Source organism: Falco punctatus (assembly GCF_963210335.1).
Source record: "Falco punctatus genome assembly, chromosome: 11".
NCBI classification, from domain to species: Eukaryota; Metazoa; Chordata; class Aves; order Falconiformes; family Falconidae; genus Falco; species Falco punctatus.
In genome coordinates this window covers 2601115-2624914 of record NC_137591.1, presented here as the reverse complement: position 1 = coordinate 2624914, position 23800 = coordinate 2601115, and the positions used below count along the sequence as shown (strand labels likewise).

The 23800-nt window shown below is 38.9% G+C and overlaps 1 protein-coding gene across 5 annotated transcripts in view; it reads left to right on the top strand.

The window, feature by feature from the left end:
* Positions 1–23800, top strand: part of LEPR (leptin receptor) — a 46208-nt gene that overhangs the window by 1053 nt on the left and 21355 nt on the right. For 3 of the 5 annotated variants that reach the window (XM_080407238.1, XM_080407241.1, XM_080407242.1), the window contains exons 1-8: positions 103–4203; positions 6624–6932; positions 7967–8084; positions 14890–15095; positions 17513–17658; positions 18299–18443; positions 21325–21621; positions 21795–21912. In XM_080407238.1, coding sequence (XP_080263364.1) covers positions 4134–4203; positions 6624–6932; positions 7967–8084; positions 14890–15095; positions 17513–17658; positions 18299–18443; positions 21325–21621; positions 21795–21912 — 1409 coding nt within the window. In that variant the 5' untranslated portion in view covers positions 103–4133. Of the gene's footprint in view, positions 1–102; positions 4204–6623; positions 6933–7966; positions 8085–14889; positions 15096–17512; positions 17659–18298; positions 18444–21324; positions 21622–21794; positions 21913–23800 lie in introns of those variants that run through there. The other 2 variants (XM_080407239.1, XM_080407240.1) reach the window with 2 other exon arrangements.

The following is a 23800-nucleotide window of genomic DNA, read 5'->3' as shown; positions in this document are numbered from 1 at the left end:
TTGTGAAATGAGAGGGTAGGTTCAGTACAAGCAAGAGAAATTGGACAGTCTGGAGACAGTGGAGTTTGGGACATTGTGCTGTTGAGTTTTAGAAGAGAGGCTGATTTTGTAGCTGTGCTTTTGCCTGGCAGTCATGCACGGGTGGGACAAGGGTACTCTGCTGCTAGTTCTACTGTACTTAGTGTGTGCGGAGACATGCAACTTGGGTTGCTTCGGTTAAAGCTTTACTACTAGAAAGCAAAATCATTCAATGCAAGTCATATTCATTGCTATTTTGTGTGTTCCATTTACTCTGAACTCTTAATAATAGTGTTTACTATATAATAAATGACAAATGCAATGAAACTCCATGCCCAGGAGGGCTGGCTGAGAACCACTGGTCTTGCCAAAACCAACAGAACTGGAAAGCCCTCAGCACCCTCAAAGAGCAGGCCAAAGGATGCTGTGTGTAGCCAATATCAGTAAAATATTTTTATGTTTGTAGAGATCTTTTAAATATTTAAAAACAGCTGTAGTGTAGTGCTCGCAAAAGTCGGGGACAGTTTGTATGCTTGCAGTATTATGTTCCTGTTTCCCATTAACTAGCAGCTGTTGTTGTTTTCTTTGGGAGGGTGAGAATAAGAAAAAGAAAAAAATTATACTCACGACCCTGTATGTATGTGTGGTACCTCACTTGAGGGAAAAAAATTAGATCCTGGCAACTGAGTTTCTGTAAATCACTGTAGGCTTTGAAGTTGCTCACTGGATACCACTAATATGTAAGGCTCTGATCTTGCAACATTTGCTCATCTAGTCTTAGTCCCTGTAAAAGTCTGTGAGAATTTGAGTTGTGTTTAGTGGTGCCAGGGTTGTGCTACTTTGCTGGGTCCAGGATGGGCTGTAGAGACCTGGCACTCTTAGTCACCAGTGCCACCCTCTGTTCATTGATGTTCGAACTGGACTGGTAGACCTGCCTCATGTAGCAGTCCTCTTTTCACGTCAACCCTTTCTGTTTGTAGTTCAGAAAGGAGACATGAAGAAATTTAAGTTGTCAAGACAAGAAACTGAAAAACAAGGCAGCTCCAGAAGGAACATGAAAACTTCCAGTGCATTTTCTGTGCCCAGTGAGCAGGTGTTTGTGGATCACCAGCCATGCCTGTTTCAGGCTGTGCTGAAAATGTTTCCCATGCTGATATGCCAATGGATTGTATGACTTTTCAGGCAGCCTGTAAAGAGGAATGGTCTTAACTTTGTCATTGTTTTCCTCCTTGCTTGTCATTTCTGCTGTTTTTAACCAGATGTTTTTGTCAAGGCAGGGACTCTGCATGTTAAAGTGGTTTTGTACAGTGGTTACTGTGGAGGGGAACACACTATTTACACATGAAATTGGAATATGGTTTTGTACGCAGCAGCAGCAAAGTTGGTGGTTTCAGAATGCAGCATCTTAAGATCGATGTGTTAAAATGGGCTTTGATTCCTTCCATTTGTATGGATAATTCCCCAGTCATGCATTAAACCATTTGTCCTTGCTGTGTTAACTTACTTTCTCTGGGACAGAGTTGTTATTACAAGTTTTAATAATTCTCCTATATTTAACTTCCTGTTCCCTGTAACTTCCTTGTAAAACTTGGATTCTCTCTTACAGTGAAGTGAGGAATTCTGGTAAGTTCAGTATTCTCACCAGAAAAGATACCGGGCAGCCCTGTCTGGTCTAGTAGTACATTCATCTTCTCCTGGGAGTTGTTTGTAGATACCTGTTTTTACCCAATTTCTGTGTAAAGTTCACGCAAGCAATACTGAACTTTGAACAGAAAGAGAGCTAATGCTGGTGACATGCAGCTTACATTGCTTTTTGATCATGTACGGCACTTTTTTTTTCTGTTCATGAATGTTCTTGGAACCAGGATTAAATAAAAACAAACATCTTTTTAAAAAATCAGCCTAGATTAAAGTAATAGAAGTAACAGAGAAGATGTCTCTAGCTATAAAGAACTGAACTGTATTTTTGCCTTCTGGACCAAATATTCTTAATTATGGTTTAAATTAGTGCTGATTACAGAATCTCTGTGATTGCTCCATCTGGTTGTTTTTATGGCAGCAGGAAGTGAATATGCCTTTATCTTTAGCAGACCACATACTTGTGACTCCTTTGAGGTGATTGTCTTCTGAGGATCTGTGGTTGCTTTATTTCAGTCTACAGTAGGTATGGCATGGGTGAAACTAACACAGCGGCTGCTGTTAACACAATTAACTATTTGTCGTCTTATTTCCAGGAACAAATGAGAGATGCTGTTTCACATTCTGCTTTGAAATAGTACAATGAAATATTTGTAGTCACCACAATAGTGGTTCTTTCCTTCAAACACCTAGGAGCAATAGGGCTAAGGTGTCTGGGTGACAGCTTTTGCTTCTTGCAGTGCCTATGATGGGAAAGCAAGTGATGGACCATAACTTCATGAATTATTTAGAGCTCTTGATGGTGGAAATTTTTTACGTGTTTTTAAAGTGAGAGCTTTGAAGCATTCGCAGTAACATCTATGCCCTATAATTTTAAAAGCTTTTGAAATGTATATCTAATTTTCTTGTACAACATATGGAAATTATCTCTGCCAGTTTCCTGCTGAGAAGTGGTTGAGCTATGAACAGCAGATTGTTGTTGCACCTGTAAAAGAGGAACATGGACTGTTTTTCATTAAGCTATACGTTTAATAGTATGAATACTGTATGCTTATGCCAAGTAAATTATTTTAAAAGGTTGTGGGGTTTTTTTCTTCAGTCAGGAACTCGGAGAAAGAAAACTAGGTAACTTAAATCATAGGCTTTTGGATGTAATCCCAGCCTGTATCTTCGTGAAGTGACAGACTTAATAAAGGTCGTAGATAGATAATTCCTCTGGCCTTCATGGCTCACCTATTAGAAAATAGACTAATGGAAGAGATACAGGTAAGGCTGGCCTCCTAACAGCTGTGCTGAGAGGCAAATTTTCCTCTAAGTAGGGGGTTGTGAAGCACTGCCTTTGAAATTTTGAGCTTTCCTCTTTAATTGCTCAAAATGTAGCTTAAAAAGTACCCTGATTATAACCTGGGTGAATGGTGAGAAAAGTGGATGGGACAGGCTCATCTTGCAGAGCAAAATGAAGATGGTCTGTGCTGAAGAAATGGCTTGGCTCCAGCCCCAGCTGAATTTGCAAGGGCTTTCCTTGTGGGAGAGCTTGCCAGGGGGCAAGAATAGTGAAATATTGTAACTTCACTTGGTCAGTTGTCTGCTCCTTCAGGCAGACAGCTGTGCCTATTGAATCACCTCTGCTTTAAGCCATGGTCAAGACTTAAAGCAGCGTTACAGTCGCTGGATGGTCATATTGAAGTCTCTCGTGAGGGCCAAATGGGAGGGGAGGGATAGCTCTGAGCAGAGGGTCGCTTTCTTCATTATAAAAAAAAATTCTTTGGTTTTCTTAGGAGCCACAAGTTCCTTTGTGGGGCTGGCTTTCCACTCTGCGGGGACTTGTTGAGGCACTGTCCTGGGTGAGACCATGGAAACGTACTCAGACTGCGCACTGACAGGAACAGTAAAAACAGGCAGGGATCACCCTTTTTCTTTCCTCCTGGTCTTCCGTGACCACATACGCTTTCCTTCCAGGCTGCAGAGCCAGCTGCTATTAGCCACTTCAGAGATTGTCCCACTGCAGTTGAGTGTAGGTATCACGCAGTACATATGTGTACATATAGCACAGTACAGGCACCCCCAAACTGAAAGGCCAGTGGATTACATAGCATTGGCACCAATTCTTTTGCCAACATAGGTGTTCTCAAGGAAACTGTTCTCAGAAATATTTAAGGAATGAGGATGTTTTGGAGGGCATTTCGATAGTTTGGATTTGTAGTGCCGTTCAGATGACCAAACCCAGAAGGTGAACAACGATCAGCAAAGGCCTGGAGAAATGAGGTACTATATAGCTCTAATGATGAAAGAAGGGCTGTATTGATATTTAATTCATTTTCTAAGCAATGGTTGGTTTTTTTCCTCAAATAGCATTCTGATTTTGTATTTCCTTTCTATTTACAGAGGTGTGAACATCAAATTAACTGAAGTGCACCAAAATGAAACCTCAATGAAAAAACAGACTGATAATTATTAGCTCTCAGTTAGTTTTCTCTATGTTTTTCAGATCAGTGCTACAAAACAAGATGTATTGGCAAATCATTCTGACTGTGTTTATGTTGTTGGGTAAGTTACTAAAAAAATAAGTCTGGTGGAAATTTTGTAGAACGAAGAGTAATCACCATTTCTATTCTACAGTGGTGTTTCAAGTCATGCTACTGGATTAGTATCTTATCACAACATGCAACTGGAATATACAAAGGACCTGATGTTATTGTGCAGAATTGAAATGTTGACACTCTCAGGGTTGTGCCTATGTGTCTTATCCAAAAAAAGCAGTGCAACTGACTCTTAAGATCAGGAAACATCAGTAGAGAGTATGTGGTGAGTCAAGATGTCTTCAAATAAATGCCCCAGGCAAAATTTGGTAAGATAAAAGTTCACGGGCAATTTTTTGAGATCCTAATAGGTCCAAAAGCAGAAGGAAAAATCCCTGTTCCATCAGAACTGCAGTTTTTGTTTAGTTCAGTGTAGCCAGGGTGTCACTTCGAGCTTGAGCTCTGCTTTTTCAGGTGGCTGACATTGCTGCTTTCATGTGCACAGTGCTAATAAAGGGTCCTCTATTAACTGCAAATGGAGGGTATAACAAATTGGTTTTCTGTCTGGGAAATGTCTGTAACAATATTGCTGTATGCTGTTCAGGGTCAGCTGGTATTTACCTTTCATTTTTTTCATTAAAATAAGAACTGTTTAAAGACTTTTGATGATGATGCTTAGGGAGAAAGCAGTTGCTGTAATACAATGAAGTTCGCTTCAAAATTTGTGTTGTCTTGTACCTTCACAAAAGATGAATAAATCGTTAGGTTTCTGTATCTTTTCTATATACATATACATCTTTATATATTGATATATCTCTTTTGTATATTTATACATCTTTATCTTTCTATATACTTGCCTTTATCTACTCAGTATCAAGAATTGCATTATACAGCCTTCTTTTAACTATTTTATGTAATCTAAACATATTGCATACCTTTTAATTAGATAACCTGGATGCCTTGGTGAGCTTTCATTTGGCTTCAGAGTAGTTTGTCACTATCTGATGGCCTGTCACGACTGAAAATCAGTGTTTCTACTGAGTGGCCATCTCTGTCTGGTTCTGAATAAGCAAATAGCCAGGGCTGGCATCTTTGTAGCTGTTAATCCAGATGTGCATGTGTGCTGTATTCTGGGGAAAGAACTGTAAGCGGTGGCTTCCTCTGCATCTGTGTCATGGACAAACTGTTACAGCTGTAGCTGGAAGACATTTTTAATGCATGCCGCAGTTTATTAACAGGCATTTAAGAGCTGTAGCAGTCCTGTATTAAACCTTCTGCATTGCAGTGCATTATAGTTCTTCTAACATTTTTTAAATTTTTTTACATTTCTGAAGAAGTAGAAAGTAGCTGCACACATTTTGACTTTATAGGGTTTAATTAATCCCTTGAAATTGTCTGGTGTGGTATGCGAGCGGGAATTTTTTTTTTGGTTGGGTTTTTTATATAGAAAAAGAGATCAGGAATCTCTTCCCGCCCCCCATTTGACACTGTGAATTGGGTAGTATGTTAGTTACCTCCTGCTTCATGGGCAGTCATGTCACTTTACTCATTTATCCTTTTTTATGTATTGTATTATGAACTAGTATCTGTTCTAACTGAATCCTCTGCATGCAGCCAGGAGGCCTAATGAAGCTGATATTTACAGAGGCAAAAATTCTGTTAAATGAGAGAGGAAGGAAGAGCAGAAGCCTTCAGGAATATGACAATACAAAATCTGTGTAAAGAGAAAATGAAACAGTTTAACACAGTGCATAGTAACACAGTGTCTGCTTGCAGGTAGCATGCATCTACCTTTTTAAAAGCTTTGTGGTTTTATATTTTTTAGGTTATGTTTGTGTGCTATTAATCAAACAGTGCTAGAGAAGTTCTGGTTTTATCTTTTTTTGGCTATTGCAAGGCATAGAGCATCAATTAATTTCCATCTAATTAATTGATTAAAATATTTATTTCCTTACTGGTCAAAAAGCTAAACACGGAGTGCACAGACAACCCACGTGCCTTTCTGTAACTAGAGCTGTAATTTTTGAAACTCATGCAGTATTTTACAGTAAGCTATTTCCAAAACAGACATGCTCATCGTTCTCAAAATCATTGTTAATGTAATTCAAGCTATGACTTACCAACAAAAGCTACAAATGTGGTCAGAGTGATTTATTTTGAAGAATGTAAGTCTGATGGAAAAGATTATTCTTTTTCTACATCTCATTTCCCAGATAATGTCCTGGGGTTGTGTGGTTACATCCAGTCATATATTCTTGTAATACTATTCTTTGGTATTTAACAGTTACACTGTGACAATGTATTATATTTGCAGTGGGACTAATTTTTGTACAGTAATGAAGCCGTGTCATAAGAGCTGGATTGCAAGTCATCAGCCACTCTATTTTCATTGTCAAATAATATGAACTTTCTGGTTTATATCTGATATCTTTGTCTTTATATTTGCAGATTTTCTTCAAATGGCAGTTGCTCATTGCATGGTCCACCAGATTCCTCCCAGGAACTTTACATTACCTTATAGGCTACTGAATGAGACGTTTCTGAGTCCTTTCTCTGCTGGAGTTGTAGAGAGCTGGTCTGGTTTGAGGAGAGAGCATGGAGCATCCAAAACCAAGCTGCCCTTGCTAATGAACGAAGAAAGTTTTCTGTGTTGCCTTTGGAGTGATAACAACATTGATTGTTCTTTGTACAGAGCAAGCATGCAAGCAAGGAAGTTTATTCCTTCAGAAATAAATATCTCTGCTTCTCAGGAAATAGGTAGGTTTTCCATTCAAGGGCATTAGAAGTTACTTCTTGAAAAAATGATTGGGTTTTTTTGTTGTTTGGGAGGAGGGGAGTTGTGTTAATGGGTGTTCATTTTTATCCAAAGAAGACTACATAGTATGTAAAATCCTTTCTCATGGATGTCTGTAGTAGAAGATGAAGGAAATTGTATAGTACATTTTCAAGGGGGGGGAGGGGATGGGGAAGCTGGCTGGCTTTCTAGAGGAATTCTGAATAAAATATGTAGCACTGCATATAAGGATATAAGCCCAGGTCTTAAAAAATGTTTAGATGCTATGAGAAATATTTAAAATATTTTTGTGGATATGGGCTTTAAACTCCCTCGGGAGGCAGGGGAGTTGGAAAGCAAGTGCCATCTTTTCTGCCTGGATTATAATGCCTTAGTATCTGTACATGGACTAGATTGAATTATTTTTTCCAAGCTGTCTTTTCCTTCCTGTAAACCGTAGTCTCTGGGCAGCATACTGGCCTGTTGGTGTACTGCTGTCAGTGGCAGGAATCTCACTGGCCTCAGTAGAGTAGAATTTCATTTTACAAGAACTGTCCTATGGAATAAATAAATCTCTGTTAAACACTGCCCCGCTACTTTTGTTGCTGTTGTGTATGCAGTACAGCTGCATATGTATGTGCACAGTGTACACAGTACAGCTACATAGAGATTGTACCAGTTAACAGTAGCAAAACCTCAACCAGCAGCTTAATTTCTTTCTTCCCCTTGTGGTCTTTTCTATAAAGCCAGGTAAAATATATTCCTTTTCAAGTAATTAGAATGCAGCAGTATCACATAGGTTGTTAGCCTTTTAAGTGTTTAGGGGCATATACTGGTGCCCAAGTCAGCACAGAGTATTCATAAACATTTGCACACCTGTGGTCCAGCCTCACCTTTGTGAATATCTGTTACTTGTCCTCTCTTTGTGAGTGAATTTTATCCTGTCTCTTCAGTTGTTTGGTTTTGGTTGGGTTTTTTTTTTTAATGTCATTCAGAAATGTTTAATCCCTTTCTTCAGATTCAAATTGGAACATTGAATGTTGGATTAAAGGCAAGCTGGACCTGTTAGTTTGTAGCCTACGGTTTTTGAAGCTGTACTTGAGAGACGACATGAAGGTTGATCTTTTATATGCTGTGTAAGTACAGACTGTTAAATTTGTCACTACTAGCATTAGAAATCTGAAAGAATTTTCTAAAACATCAACATTAGCCTCAAGCTTGCAGCACAGTAGTAGCATTAGCTTTGCAAGCGGGTGATGTGTTACATACCTTTGTCTTACCTAAAAGTAATCTTGGACAATATGGAAAGTTTATGTTTCTGTCTTTGAGAAATGGTTGGAATGGAGTATCACCCTCCTCTGTCTTTCCATGTTTCTTAAAGTGCTTTAATGAAATTAGTGTTGATTTGCTGAAATATCTTTGCTGTTAAAATTGCCTAATAGGAAAGCTGTGATCTTGGTTCTGCCTTTTTTGTGATTTTGATGAGAATGTGTTCTCTCTGGAATTAATTATGTTACTTAACATTTAATACAGTGCCAAGCGCTACTCTAATCACATTTAATGCCCCTAAGAGACACCCCCCTGTGCAGTTGTCACTGTGGTAAATATTCTCTGGAATGGTAATAGATGGTAATCGTCCTGACTGTGGGGTGGGCAGGTCTTGTATGCATGACCTGCCTGATCTGATCATAAAAAGATCTATTTGCTTCCACTTATGAAACCACACTGGGGTTTTTCTGAACTACTGATGGGCTGGAAGGAATGACATGAACACACAGGCTTAATTTCCTTGGGAAACAGGCTAAATACAAATAGTTGAATTAGCTGCACTTAGAGGTGATGACTTCTACTTAAAAGGCCAGAAGTCACTTGTCAAAAATTATCCCTGTAGTCAGGGTAGAAAGCAAGTATATTAACTAGTAATAAATATGGTGGTTTAGTTGACATGGTACTTGAAAGCTGAAATCAGATTTTAAGTGTGTTCCTATTTCCAGTGTTCCTCGTTACTTTGATTCCTGAAATACCATTACATGTGTGTTGGTGGGAGAAGCAGATCTGACTTTGCCTCTGTTCCATCCGGCCTCAACTGCAATAGATAAATCTTTGCCAGTAATCCTAGTGTAGGAATCTCTGTATTGGTTTGTTGGGGTTTTTTGGTATGCCTAACATCCATGGAACAACAGATTTGAGTCCCTGCTGGGATGAAGAAGTTCTTTGTGTTAATGAAGGGAATTCAGTAAGTGTCATGCAATTTATGAGAGCAGGCCCTTATAGACTCCCTAAAGTCCTTGTTCTGTTTTTGATGACTTTTTGCTGCATAGGTGAGATGCAGTGCAGCCCCTGACATTGGAGAACTTGTTTCGCTCCCCAGGTTTCATATTAATATTTTTCTTTTAGAGTCCCTATGTTCTGGGGGAGCAGCTAGCAAAGCATTTTTCAGACTTTGATAAGATGACAGCTTTCCCTGTTGGCTTGCTGATACCTTAACATTTTATTCACATCAGCCAAAATACCTTGAAAACATTCCCAGTTTTAAAAATATGCATTCTTGGCATGTGTTTCTCCCTGGGAGTCTGGAAATCAAGCCAGAATTCTCACATACAGGACGGGTAATGTACAAAAATAATGACCTAGAAGAATCTACAACAAAAAAGCTTGGGTCCTCAAAAGCTTTTAATTTTTTCAGCATTAAAGTAGTATCCTCTTATTTTATACATCCACAGTTTGCCTGCTTGTAAATGGTATCAAGTTACTTTGAATAGAAAATGTTTTGTTCCATCCAAAACAGTGCTATGACAGTATTATGTAAGAGGCTCAAGCAAGGGTAACGACAGGGCTTTTACCTTCCCTTGCAGCATGTCTCTGGGAGAAGAAGGATTATTCTGAATCTTAATTAGACAAATTAGGTTAATTGTCTAACAAAAGTGAGTGATCTTTCCAGTGTTATGTATTCTAGGCATGCTGTAAACCCTGGTGGTTAATTACATTAACTGAAATCACTTAGCCTCAGGGATCCTTTCATAGTGACACCCATGAATGCTCCCAGTTTAATTTTGAGCACTGATTATAATTTGCCCTTTCAGCAGATGGTGATGTATAGGGTGTACTCATATTTTTGATGTATTTGAAGTACCTGTGAGGCTCTCCTTCAGTTCTGGCCCTAGGCTCCCATGTTTTTAAAGATAAATCATGCAGTTTGCCTCAAGACTGGTGGCTTAGTTCAGTGCATCAGTTATACACAGTCTTCTTCAGCTGGAGAACTTTAATTTTTCATTAGAGACTTGCACTCTCATGAGCTAGGCAGCCATCAGATGTTCTGCAGTTTAATGGGGCACCTTGTTCAAATAAGTATTGCCCTAGGGCTATATAATTACATTGTAATTATAAGTACATTGATATATAATTATTGAAAATCCTTAGAACCTCAGACAGCTTTGCTCTCTCAATTCCTAATAAAGGTAGTAGTGCTTGCAGAAACACAGTATATAGAAATATTGAAAGCAGAGTTACAGTGGTGACCCTGTTTCTGTTTTGTCTCAACATAGCTACCTAAATGTGATGATGTACGTTCCCTGAAATTAGAGGAATTGTATAAGTTCATGTATTTCTTTGTTTTTGGTTAGGTGTTCCAATTGCAAGAAAATGATTGGAATTCAGTAAAGACATTCTGCAGTGTCTAATTTAAAATCTAAAAGTTTACCACAGGGCCGCAGATTAATTCAGCATAAGTAATAAAACCTTCTGAAGTATGGTTGAATTGTGCACCAAAGTACAAAACATTTAGGAGGTGTTAAGGTGTTAACTAAAAAAACTATCTGTACACAACTGAAAAAGTTAAGTGTTTGGAGTGGAAAAGCAAAGCAAGCCTTGGACACATGCCCTTGTTGCAATGTTAATTACTTCTGTGGTTCAGGGCATGCAGTATTTTAATTTTTTTCCCCTCTTCTGCAGTGTCTTATGCTTCAGCCCCATGTTTCCAGCTAAAAGGCACATTGCCTTTGTGCATTGTCCCTCCCTTCTTTGCCAGCCATTAAAACTTAAGTCCAGTTCACTAGTTTTCTGTTGAATCTGAAGAGTTGGGCTGTGGTAATCCATTCACAGAAGTTCATATGCTTAGTACCTATCTGGTTTTGCTTACCTCTCTGTGCCAAGAAAAATCTTTCCAAGGCCAGCAGGCCCGCATAGAAAACTGAATGGGAACACAGTATATACTCATGTATATTACAAGCCCTCTGACTTTCCTTCCCCTCACCACAGTTTGGATCTGGCTTAAGTCTGATCACTGTTGCGTGATGTAAAGTGCTTGTTGAACCAGGATTTATAGCTTCTCTCAGTGTGCTGCAAGTCTGATGGAAAACTCTAGTTTTTAATAGCCCATTGCTTTGATTTAAGCTTACTCAAACTTTCTCCTCTCCTTCTACTGCATGAAGGCACTGACCTCTCCTGAACTTCAGAAGGCTCTATAAGCATAAGCTCCTCTAAAGTCAGTACCCACAGCTTAGGAAAAATGGTTATTCTGTGACTGGATCCATCTGCAGCCAAACTGAAGATGACAGGCTGCTCGTGCAGTCCCAGGCTGCTGCAGTTCTCCACAATACTTTGGCTTTCTGTTGTTTTGCTTGTAATTGGCTTTCATACATTTAACCCAGGCTTGACAATTTGGAATAAGTTGGTGTGGGGGCCCCACATGATCATGTCCTCCATTGATCTATTCTCTTATCCCAGACTCAATTTTGGGAGATAGTCCCTGTGTTGTGCAAGTTCACAGAAATGCAAAGCTTATTACCTGGTTTCTTAGTATGTGGATGTCTTCTTCCAGGAGTGGACCTGGTGTCTTGATAGCATAGCTTGGTCTTTCCTATTGCTTTGCCCTGGTTGCTTGCAAGAGGTAGTGAGCTGTAAGGGAAGCCTACAGCGTGGAAGTGAGATACTGGTAATGCTCTTATCACAAGGGTGGAAGACCTGCCTGACATGGAGCCACAGGGTTTTCCTCCAGTTACACTTGCATTTCTATACACAGCATTTTATGAAAAGGTTTGTGAAGTGGGAGCAGGGAGAAATAACCCATGCCTGTTTACTCCCAAATGAGTAGCCTTTGAAACACAATATTGGCACAACACAATGTGAGAAGGAGCTCTATAGCACATTCTTTTTCCCCTCCTGTACACAGGTGGTAGTCTGGGTGCATATAGGCTCAGTCTGGGTAAAAATGACATAATTATTAGGAATGATTCGGAGAAAGATGAGGGTGGGAGGGGTATGTGGTGGTAACTGCTTTCCAGATAGATCAGACTAAAGACACGGTTTGATGAAAAGACTACGTTCTTATGGATTGATTGTGGGTTTTTTGAGACTAATAAAATCTGTGAGCAGCGGTAGAAGGTAAGGAAACATAAAAGAATGCCCTGTGAAATCTTTGAAAGGAAATTCAGGAGAAACAAGTGGAGCCACAACTATAAAAACAAAAATATTCCAAGTAATTTAAAAGCTGTGTGTCTGCCAGATACCATCAGCATAAGGTTCCTTAAGTCTTGTGTCCTCAAGTCTGAGTCCTGGTAAAAATTATTTTAGGAATGTCAGTATTGACTGAGTGCAGCACTAATAAATGTAAACTATATATTCATAGGAACCTGCATGGCTTATGGGGTCATTACTGCAGAGTACAGGTGGTATGAGGGCACAGTGTTACTGAAAATCCTTGTGTTACCGGCTTCAGCGAGCATCCTAAAAACAAGGTGGATGTATAATGTGTGTGTTGACCAATGAACGATTAGGGGGCCCTGACTAGTGGATCCATGTGTGTGTATATTGTGGGGTTTCTCTGCAGTCCCAGTCCGCATGATTTGTACAGGCTTTGCCCCATAATTCATCAGCAATTGGTTTGCTTCCAGCCTCTCCCTAGTTTTAGACCTTTTCTGTTTTAAGTAGGGCAGAATATGGTAATGGGATCAGTGAATCATGCCCCCTTCCCTGTGCTCTGTGGCAATAGATACTGTCAGTAGTACTACTGTACTAGATGCCGAATTGACTAAAACCAAAAAAAGCAGAAAATCTTGTCCCTTCTTCTGCAATGTAGAGTTCTCTGCCCTCCCTGAATTCAAGTGTTACAATGAGTCGTAGAAACTATAAAACTACTCCAAACTTTCTGTAAAAGATTCTTACTCTATTAACTTGAATTTCTTTCTCTGAATTAGTAAACCCCTTACCGTACAGAAATAATTCCAAAATTACTTCAGAACAATTTAAAACATACGCTTATTTTGTGAGGGTGAAATGTCAAAAGCAGGAAAGAATCCAGGATGGCTTAACTGTCAGGATTTGTCTTGGCTTTGCTGCTGTGAGAAATTTGGCCACAAAGTTTTCACGCTATTGAATTCACTGCCTTAAGGAGGCCTGTGTCACTGGGTACCTACAGTACACCATAAGAGTGTATCTGTGTTTGAAAGAACCCAAAGAATATCTGTGGAGTGGAAATGAGAATGAAGAACACTTTGGGAACTGCTGGTTGTTAGAGTAGAAGCAGCTTTGTGCCCACTTGTGTGGTATTTATTTCATAAATTGAAAATAGTTTGACTGAAGCCGATGGAGATTGAAATCATGTTTAAAAGCACTCAAACCCATGAGGATGGCTCTAAAAAATGCCTGTAAAACATACTTGAAAAGCATCTGTGTACTAATGTGTACATGGGAAATAGTGTGGCTTTTCTTTGTGCTGCTTCTTGAAGGTGACCCAAGGAAAACTGTATTAGAGATACAAACTAAATGTGATGGCATTTATTTCCATATGATTGCATATGTTCTTTTTGTATCCTATAAAACATTTGCCAGCATCAAAAGACTTAATGCATGACTGCTTGTGTCAGTATATGCTACTTTATCATTTATTTAATTTAAAATGTGTCAAAATCGTATTATTAGAAAATCTAATTGAAGTGTTTATAAAACATGTTATATCCATGCAGCTATTAGACTATACGATTTTTGCAGTGGATTATGTAATCAAAACCTGTTTATGTTAAACTCTCAAGGAAGGTGTGTTAATAGAAAGGAGAGGAAAAAAAAGGCTACCCCTGCCCTTGAAACAAAATCTGAGCGTTTGGTCAAAAATAATCGCATGAGCTTTACTGTGAGAAGGTAAAAAAGCACAATGCATAAGTTACTTAATAAATACTTTCCATGAGCCTGTCCAAGACAATAGTAGTAATGTGTGTGAGTAAGTAACTTGCTTTCCTAGGAAACACCAGGCTATCTAATAGACAAACATGCTGTGCCTAAAAACAATTAAAGCCTTATCTTGGAATTAACTGTACAATGGTAAGACTTCTGGAGGACACAGGGGTGTCTCTTTTTCTTCTTCCAAATATTAGAAGTTGTTGAAAATGAGGACTAAAATGTGTCCTGAATGGTAGAGTTCTTCAGCCTTTTGTTAGTCCAAAGCTTGTTTTTCATTTGAATAATTGGTTTTGATTGTTATATTGCTTGCTTAGTTGTAGCAGAAGGTGGAAGGAATGTTAAATTATTTAGATTTGTTTTGGTGCCTCATGGATATCTCTATGGGGGTGACAGAATGCTGCCAATTAGTCAGGTAAACTAACTTTGTGTGTCTAAGAACTATCTAGTAATAACAGCCATCAGAATCAGAAGCTAGCCTGACTAAACAACAGGTATCCTCTAGTTTAGTAATACCTTATCCCTAGGGTTAAAATCAAACTTTAGGGGTACTTTCATGAAAATCGTTTAAACTGCTTTACTTGGAAGCCATTTAAAAGGGGAGAAACAGCACAGAAAAGCAATTGGTTCCAATTACTGCCTTTTTTACTTTTTTCTTTTTTTTTTTTTTGTTAAATAAACCTTACTCAGATTGACAAACCTCCTCTATTGAGATAGAGTATAGAAAACAATACTGGTTTGTTTTATGGTTTGTTTTTTTCCCCCTTGTAGATCAGAGCTGTCACTGGGAGATGTATTTACGAGCTCTCTGAAGGGGACCATCATGGTTGCTCCGTGTGACTGTAGCGAGTATGACAAGTGTGAGTGCTGCGTGCCTTCTCTGAGGCTCAACTACACTTACATCATGTGGCTGAAGATGGTGATCGGTGTTACACCTCTGTGGTCACCTTTGATGTCAGTCAAGCCCATAGACATAAGTAAGTATGACCTATATTTTAAAACTTTTTAAATAGAGAACAGCAGCAGGATGTCTTTTCTGGAGAAGGAAGGCACAGACAGAACAGGAAAAGGCTTCGTGGTGCTGTCTCACTTGCTCAGGGTGGTGCTGTACACATTTCTTAGCTGCCTAATGCCTGTCTGGGCTCTAGTACAAAACCATACTGAGTAAAGGCCAGGCTGTCAACATACTTGAGCTTTCATTTCTAATCAGGACCTCCCTGTGCCTGAGCCTGGGGCAGTGGTAGAGCTTGTCTGTGTTGCTGAGATCTTAAGTTAAAAAGTGAGGGGAAGGGGGAAAGCTATTCCTAAGCTTCCTTAGCAAATAAACCCACCTCTTTTCTCAAGCAGCTCTGTTGTCTTGATGCTTTCTTCCTTACACATACAGTACCTTTGTTTTCCAAGTTGGAAAACGTCCTTCTCTATTTAATCAAGTTAAAACTATACTGACATAATGAATTCGATATGTGTTGCTATCCAATGTGCACAGTTATTGCAGATCTTAGCAAATTTTAAAATGGTGGGGACTCTGTCAGCTGTGGGGGGAAAAAATACAACTTTTATAAACTTTTTTGTCACTGGTGTGCTTTGCAGGCAGAGTAAGTTAAAACTGGGTGGGCTAATTTTAAAGATGAGAGGTTGCATTTTTGCATCATGCTGCTTTTAAATTATGCTACAGGGAAAAATTAAAAATTCAGAGTTGTGTCTGCCAGTATTTAAAATTACATAAGTCTGTTCTGCTTAGTGAAGTATATTTTTAAAATGCATAATATTAGTGTATGTTCTGCTGTGATTTAGCAGAGTTATTTTAAAGTAAAACTATGAGTACTTATGTAATGCAGAGTTGTAGTTGCTTATAGATGATATTGGTAGAACAGGTGGCATCAGTAGAACAGACATCATTATCTGATTGTAAGATCTCAAAAGTGTGATGTAAAACTTACTGACTTTTGTTTTAAAATCTATGCTGCCTCCCAAGTTACTTCCTGCTGGACTTCATTAAGGCCATTGCTTTGAGATGGTCTAAAAGTAATAATAAAATAAGGTCTGACTTAGTGTAGTGAACTTATACTGAAAGTAATACTAGGGTTTTGGTAAACTTAGTGAGGTTGTGGTAATACCACTTAATGAGACACCTTGAAGAGCCAAGACATCAATGAAAGGCCATTTTGTATTTTATCTGGTATTGATAGAGGCAGACTCTTACTTTATTGAACCTGGCAGCAGCTGTAGGAGGTTCTGGGTAAGACTGATTTGTTGTCTGATCGTGGGGTTCAGATGACAGGAGGCAATTCTGGTTCTCTGTGGCACTAGCTAATGGCCATGGGCGTGCATCTCCTTCTGAACCGCAGCTCGATTACTGCTACCAGCCCATCTTCACCTCCATTTGGAGGTTACCGTCACTTTCATTCTCTCATTAGAACTACTTCTGTGAGCCTTTCCAGCCTCCTGCACTCATATTTTTCAGGTTAGGAAAAATGTAGTGTAGACAGCATGAAGCCCTGAATGAAATTACAGATGTTTATATCTGGGATGGTGTGGGGGCAGGCTGGGGACACCCAGTGCAGATGGAACTGGAAGTGAATATGTGCCCACTGCCAAAGACCCTTGAAAATGCTTTCTTTTTAGCTTTTACACATTGTATTATTCTCTGCAGTGATTTTTAGCAGGATATTGTTCTTGCATGGGAGAGACTCAGAGCTGTGAATGAGAACAAAATCACCTAAAAGACACTGTACTTACACAGTGATTTGAAAAGCTCTTAGTAACAGGTACAAGTAGGATCTAGGTTCCTTGCCTTTGTCTGAGGAGGAGTGAATGTAATCCTAATCATCATTCTGAATTGCCCATTCATTTTCCTGTCCAGAGAGTTATCTGCATCCTTGTGGGAAACTTCTGAAACCCTCCATTTTTACTTTGCTCTAGTGTAGCTCTCCTGGAGACCTTTAATAGCCATAATCACTGTGGAAGGGATAGGAATATTTAGAATTTCTTTGTGTACAGTACAATGATAGTATCTCCTGTCTCTTAAGGAGCTGAACAAATTGCATTGCTCAGCGCTCCCACCTTTCTCAGTCCTCTTTTCAGCAAAGCAGCTAAGTTAGTGCTTAGTTATGTGGAAGAATCGTGGCCCAAGGCAAGAAATTAATGTAATTTTAAGGCAAATGTTAGGTCAGACAGCAGGTCCTGGTAAGTAACTATATAGCAGTGCCAAGGTGCACTTTTCCAGTGATATTACACAACATTACTTTGTCATACACTAGCTGTAGAACAGCTCTTGAAAAATGCATTTAAAGAAAAGGCGTGAAAGAGACCTCTGAATCAGTAAAATCTCATTACTGCCAGCAGTTACAGGCAGTAAGGTTAGTGGTAAACTTGTAAATTAATTTGTCCGCAGTAAAACCAGAACCTCCTTTGAACCTGCGTCTAGAAATGGCAGAGAAAGGTCAAGTGAAGATCTGCTGGTCTGATCCTGTGCTGACGCCATACCCGCTTCAATATGAAGTGAAAATCTCTGCAAATTCCGGTCAAAGTGGTTGGCAGGTGAGTCAGCTCTGCTCGCTTTGCTTTGTGATGGAGCAGTGCATGTCGGTGGGTCTTCTCCAGAGCCCAGGATTTCTTATCATCCTCCTTGTCTTGGGCGTTGGCTCTGGTGGGTTGAGCAACATGGCTGGTCTGGTTTCTCCTGAGCTGGTGTGTTCAGCAGACCCTGGTAAATGTCAGCAGAGTGTGGTAAAGCTGGAAAGCTGGACTTTGTCTCTTACACTAGGAGAGCCCCTGCACAATGATGAATGACTTGTCTCCTGTCGGGTCTTATAAACAAACTCCCATCTTTCTTTTTGGATGAAATTCTAGATTCTGTGAAGTCTAAAGGCAAAGCTTCTCCTTTCAGCAAACCCTGAATTCCACAATAGATGCTAATAATTATAGCTTTTTATTAGTGAGTTGCTTTTTCTGTTGCTATCATGCAGTAGGCTCTGGAATAAAAGCAGCTGTTAATTAGAAGTCCATAATAACGTGTATTACACCATATTCAACTTACAGTAAATTTAAAAAGAAAGCTTTATTTTTACCCAGCTTGCTACTTAAAACCTACTCTCTAGACCATTTGTTTTGGTTCTTTCTGTCTCTTTCTTTTTTTCTGTTTATTATACAACAATGATGGCTTCTGGTAAACCAACAGATGGTTCGTGTTGCTCTAGAAACCTCACTGGCCATAGACAACATGCTACTTGATTCTTCATACTTAGTTCAAGTGCGGTGCCGGAATCATCGGGGTCCAGGGTTCTGGAGTGACTGGAGCATACCGTATAACCTCAACTTGGGAGGTAGGTCACATGCAGGCACTTACCTGCAGTAAGTCTTCTGGAATAGAACAGATTACCCAGTTTAGTTTGTTTTGTGGAATGACTGTTTGAGAGCATGTGTTATCCAGGGAGGCACAGTATGCATGAGCTGGGCTGAAAAATCCTGTGGAAGTTCTTTCTCCTCCTGCTTCTCAATCCGGTATGGCTTTGCCAGAGATTCTGCGCTTTCCTTTGTACAGACTTGAATTAAAAGACTTCTGGACTAACGCATGTGGACTGCACAGCCATCTCCGTGACTACTCCTTGTCTGGCCCTGTTGCTCACCATGCACCTGTTCAGACCCAGAAAAAGCTCTTTTTCCAAGGGTTTTTCAATTTCAAAAGACAGTGGGCAGCGTTTAATCTCTACTTAATGCAAGATTTTTCTCCCGATGCTTTCTCTTAACTTTTAGTTTAGTATGAGGCTTTGTAGCTAAATGAAAAGCACAGAACAAAGTTTTGGGTTTGTAGATTTAACCAAATTCATCTTGGTTTGTGAGCCCTATCCGTAAACTCCATGATAGCCCCAGTCAGTCAGTTTCAATGCATGTGGCTTTAGTGTATGTGTATAATCTTATATACTGTAAAAAATGTACTACCCAAATAGGGTGAGTTCCTGACATGTTGCACACCGTAAGAGCTCTCCTGGACTGAGTAAAGGGCTGTCAGGATTTAATGAGGTCCCTTATATCAACATAGCTCCTGCTAAAATGATAGGTCATAATGGCTCACTCTTTACTGAGAGTTGAATATAGGCAAGAAAATAAATTTTGTTTGGCAAATCCTTGGTGAGTTACCAGGATTGCTGATTTGCTTTGCAGATTGAGCTGGTTTGGGTCAGCCTGAGAATTTCAGGATTTTTTTTGCATTGTATTTTTCCATGCTCTGCTTATGATTAACTGGGAATGTTTTGGTCCTGTGTTGTCACAGGTATCCTCTGAACTATTACATGACAATACTAGTGCCTTACCTAGTTGCTTACATGTACACCTGCTTACTGTATGCTAAATAGTGTAATATGTGTGCTTAAATTGAGTACCAAGGAAGTAGCTAAACTTTGCAGAAGGAGCTCTCATCCACAAAAGCTGAAAATACACAGACCCTCACAGCAGTCGAGCATGAAACACAGGATGCCTGATTATATATGTCTAGAGGCCTAACTGCCCCTTAGTCTTTTGGATTTACATATATATATATATATATATATACATTTAAAAGAAAAGTGTGTGTGTGCATGTATATATATTTATAGCTATAAAGCTTTGAGAATTTTTTGGGGGTAAATATATGTTTTCTCTCACAAACATGTACTGACATTCTCAGTTTCTGTATGTATTGAGAAATACAGATTTAAAAAAAGGTGCAGTAGACACTAAGATGATTTTTCGTTAATCCTGTTATGGGGTATGTAATTGTATTAAACATACATCTTATCAGTCAAATAATCCCGTTGTGACAAACCTGATGGTGGCATAGAGGAATTAATTTCTTCACTGCAGGATGCTCAGATTGGCCTATTCTCCTAATGGCCAGAGTTAGGATGAGCCAATGGAGGAACAGTGGAGTGTGCAGCACAGCTGGGAGCAGCAGAGCAGGAACACTGCCTTGCATCCAGGGAGGCACATTAACACTGGAAGAGCAAATGCTGAAATCAGGCAGTTATATTTTTGGACAGCTGACCAGCTTCATGTTCTGATTTATATTTAACATGAAAGTCTCTGACAATGACAATATTGTTAAGCCTGCTCTTCTATCTGAGAAGGCCTGTATTTTGCAAATAGCCAAAAAAGATCTGATATGTTTCCGCAACTATGGGAAGCAAATGGGACCTTTAAAGAATTTTCCTGCTGGCTTTGGGTTGATCTTTGGCAAACTGTTCCTTTTCAGCAGGTAAATAACACCTGTAGCTTCCTTGAGTACCCGACTAACAATGCTGAGCTTATGTGTACCTACATGCATTGCAAATTTAGTGTCTTTATGCCTAAGTGAATGAATTACTGTATCACAGCTACCATGTGGTATTAGCTGCACCGATGAGAATCTAAAACAAGTTTTTGAGATGTTAATGTCCTGCTGACTTCAGTAGGAGCAGGAGTAGTAACTACTGGAAAGCTTGAATATTATTATTTTATGAAAATTTATTTTTTTCAGGCCCTTCTTCCCCAGTCCTCCACAGCAATTCACTCAAAATCTGTGTTCAGTTTTACAGTTTTCTTTCTTGCAGTATTACAGTAGTGCTTCAGCTACCATATGATTTCAACATCCTTGCAGGATTCAGAGAGTTAGATGTATTTTTTTCCTCCAAACCCAAACATCATGTTTTTACTTAGATCTTCTCTCACTTCTCCCTGAGGACAATGTTACAATTTTAAAATTTGTGGTTTGTGTGTTGCGAGATGAGTTACAGGAGCTAGTCCTTTCTAGGTTGCAAGTACTCGTTGCAGTATTTAAATAAGCTGACCTGATGCCTTAAAGTGGGCTGAGTAACAAGCAGCAGTGTCAATCTAGTTTCCCAAGATTTAATTTACAGGAGCCTGTGTATTTCCCTGTTTCCCTTGTGCTGCTCTGTATTGCTTTCGCTGTAGCCTCCAGTGATTTTTCTGCTCGTTTAGTTCATGTTTGCCTGGGGATATTAAAGGTTATTTTTATCAGAATTTACAAACATCAGTTGTAGATGGAGACAGTCAAAGGCTCATTTCTGCACCTCTCCCCTATAGTTACTAATAGTAATTAAGAAGTAGGAAATTTAGAAATAGAACTGGATGATAATGCTAATATTTTTCTATTGACATATGCTTTTCTGTTTTTTTGTTCAGATTCTAATCTTAATGGATTTTTTTTCCTTTTTTTTCCCTACTGCATAGCTGAAGTCCTGTACTTCCCTCCTAAGATATTGACCAGTGTTGGTTCTAATGTTTCCTTTCATTGCATCTATAAAAACAAAACCAAGATTGTAGTGTCCAAGAAGATTGTTTGGTGGCTGAATTTAGCAGAAGAAATCCCAGAAAGTCAGTATACGCTTGTGAATGATCGCGTAAGCAAAGTTACTCTTTTCAACTTGAAAGCAACAAAACCTAGAGGAAGTTTCTTCTATAACGCATTATACTGTTGTCATCAAAATAGGGAATGTCATCATAGATACGCTGAATTATATGTAGTAGGTAAGATTCCAGATGATTTTAAATTATAATTTTGGTGCATTTTAATAGTCGGCTCAGAATATTTCCATTTTAAACTCCAGTTAGCTTTCATTGAGCAGTTATGATTTGTAATGCATGGTTTTTGTATAAGCAATTATATCTTTATTAATAACATTTCAATGTGTTTTAATTAGATGTGAATATTGCTATCACATGTGAAACGGATGGGTACTTAACTAAAATGACTTGCAGATGGTCTGCAAACCCAAACACATTGCTCCTGGGGAGTTCCTTGCAGTTAAGATACTACAGGTATGTATAGCTTTTAATGTTTGTTTGGAATGTATGTTTGGAAAGCATTGCTCTTGAAATACTACTACATCAAAGAATTCTGAATAAATGTAATTATAAGCTGTGCTTAGTTTCTGTAAGCTGGACTTTTTCCAAAGTGGAACTCCAGGGGTGTGAACCACGTGTGCAGAATGGGAACTGTAGATACCAGAGTCTGTAACATTGATTCTTTTTACAGGTTTTTTTCAGCTTTTGTAAAACCTGTAGATGCAGTTTGGAAGCCAGTTCTCTTAAAGTAGATGTGTTTGCTTGTATCAGTTATAAAAAAATTATTCTTCTAGTTGCTCGTATCTACAAATTGTAAGGAAATAAGGAAAAAAAGCCATTCACAGTGAGAGTGACTGAGCACTGGAGCAGTGGCCCAGAGAGGCTGTAGAATCTCTGTCCTTGGAGACTTTCAGATCTCGACTGGACAGGACCTTCACCTGACTCTGAATTTAACCCTGCTTTGAGTTGGAGGTAGGACTTGAGACCTCTCGAGGTCTCCATTCAATCTTCAATTTTTCTGTAATTCTGTATCTTTTTTTTCTATATCCAGACAGCAGATAAAAACACAGGGATGGAATTTAATTCGTTCCAGATGAATAAAATCTTGCTTATAAAGAGCTAATCAAATCTTGGTTCACAGTAGGCATATTGTTTTATGAAGGTAGCATCTTTGGTGGCTAGAGAAATTCTTAGTTTTCATCATTTTGGTCAGGTGTTTTGGCCTGGTTAGCTTTCAGGTAGTTGGTTAAATTTTGTCTGTCTTTTGGATAGAGCAGGAGAAGTGGGATGTGGTGCGGAGAAAAAAAAAAGTTTACAAAATACAAAACCGATAATTAAATCAGTGGTGTCATCATCCTTATCTTCATTTGTGTACACAAGTATTGCCGGTGGGATTATTGTTTTATGATGAAACTAAAAAAAATCCCTTTGAGTTACTAATATATTGAGCTTGGGAGTTTCCTAGAACTGTGTTAGTCTTTAAATAAACAAGATAGACAGACAGACAACCCTTCCTGAGAACAAATTTTTTATTTTACTGCTGTGCTGGACTGGATATGCAGAAGTTTTGGCAAACAAGCTTAAATCAGCCCAAGGGCCTAATCCTTTGGAAAGCTGGACTGTCTTCCCTGTTGGAGGTGGACTGAAGTTTTGAACTATTGTATTACGCAGGTGAACATTTCTCAGGATTTTGTGGACTAAAATAATAACTAGAATGTTTGAGATTTCAGGTGGAGGCTTTTAGGGCAGGATTAGTGACTAGCTGACTGCTAAGGTACGTTTTGTTTAAACTGCCTTTACAAATATGAATATAATGAGTGTACTGCTGGGCAGAGCTCTTGAAATAAAAAACATGCTGCTCTTGCCACGTTTTCATTCCAACTTTTTCACTGTTCAGGTTTAGTTAAAAATGCTATTTTCTAATAGGAGGTGATAATCTGTATATTTGCTACAGTGCTCCTGCTAGATCAAATGGTGAACATTAATACAGGCTGAAAATGCTTCCCAGATGATAGTATTTTTTGTGATCTTTCTTTTTGTTCTTTTTTTTTTTTTTTTTTTTTGGTTTGTTAACAGTAAGATCTGAAAGAAGAGAAATAAAAAAATAAATTGTGAGGGATCACATGAATGTAGTGACGACCCAAAAGTGGAAGTATAAGACATGTAAAAATTTATAGTTGCAAAACCAACCAGTATCATTTGCATAACATTCTGTTGCATATTGGGAACAAAAATACAAAAAGAACTCTAATGTTTACAAGCTTGAAACCACATGAAATAGTCAGGTTTTTTAATTGCCCAAGCTTGATTGCAAGAGGCACCATAAATATGCTGGAGTTGCTAGTATTTGCTTAGACATAGG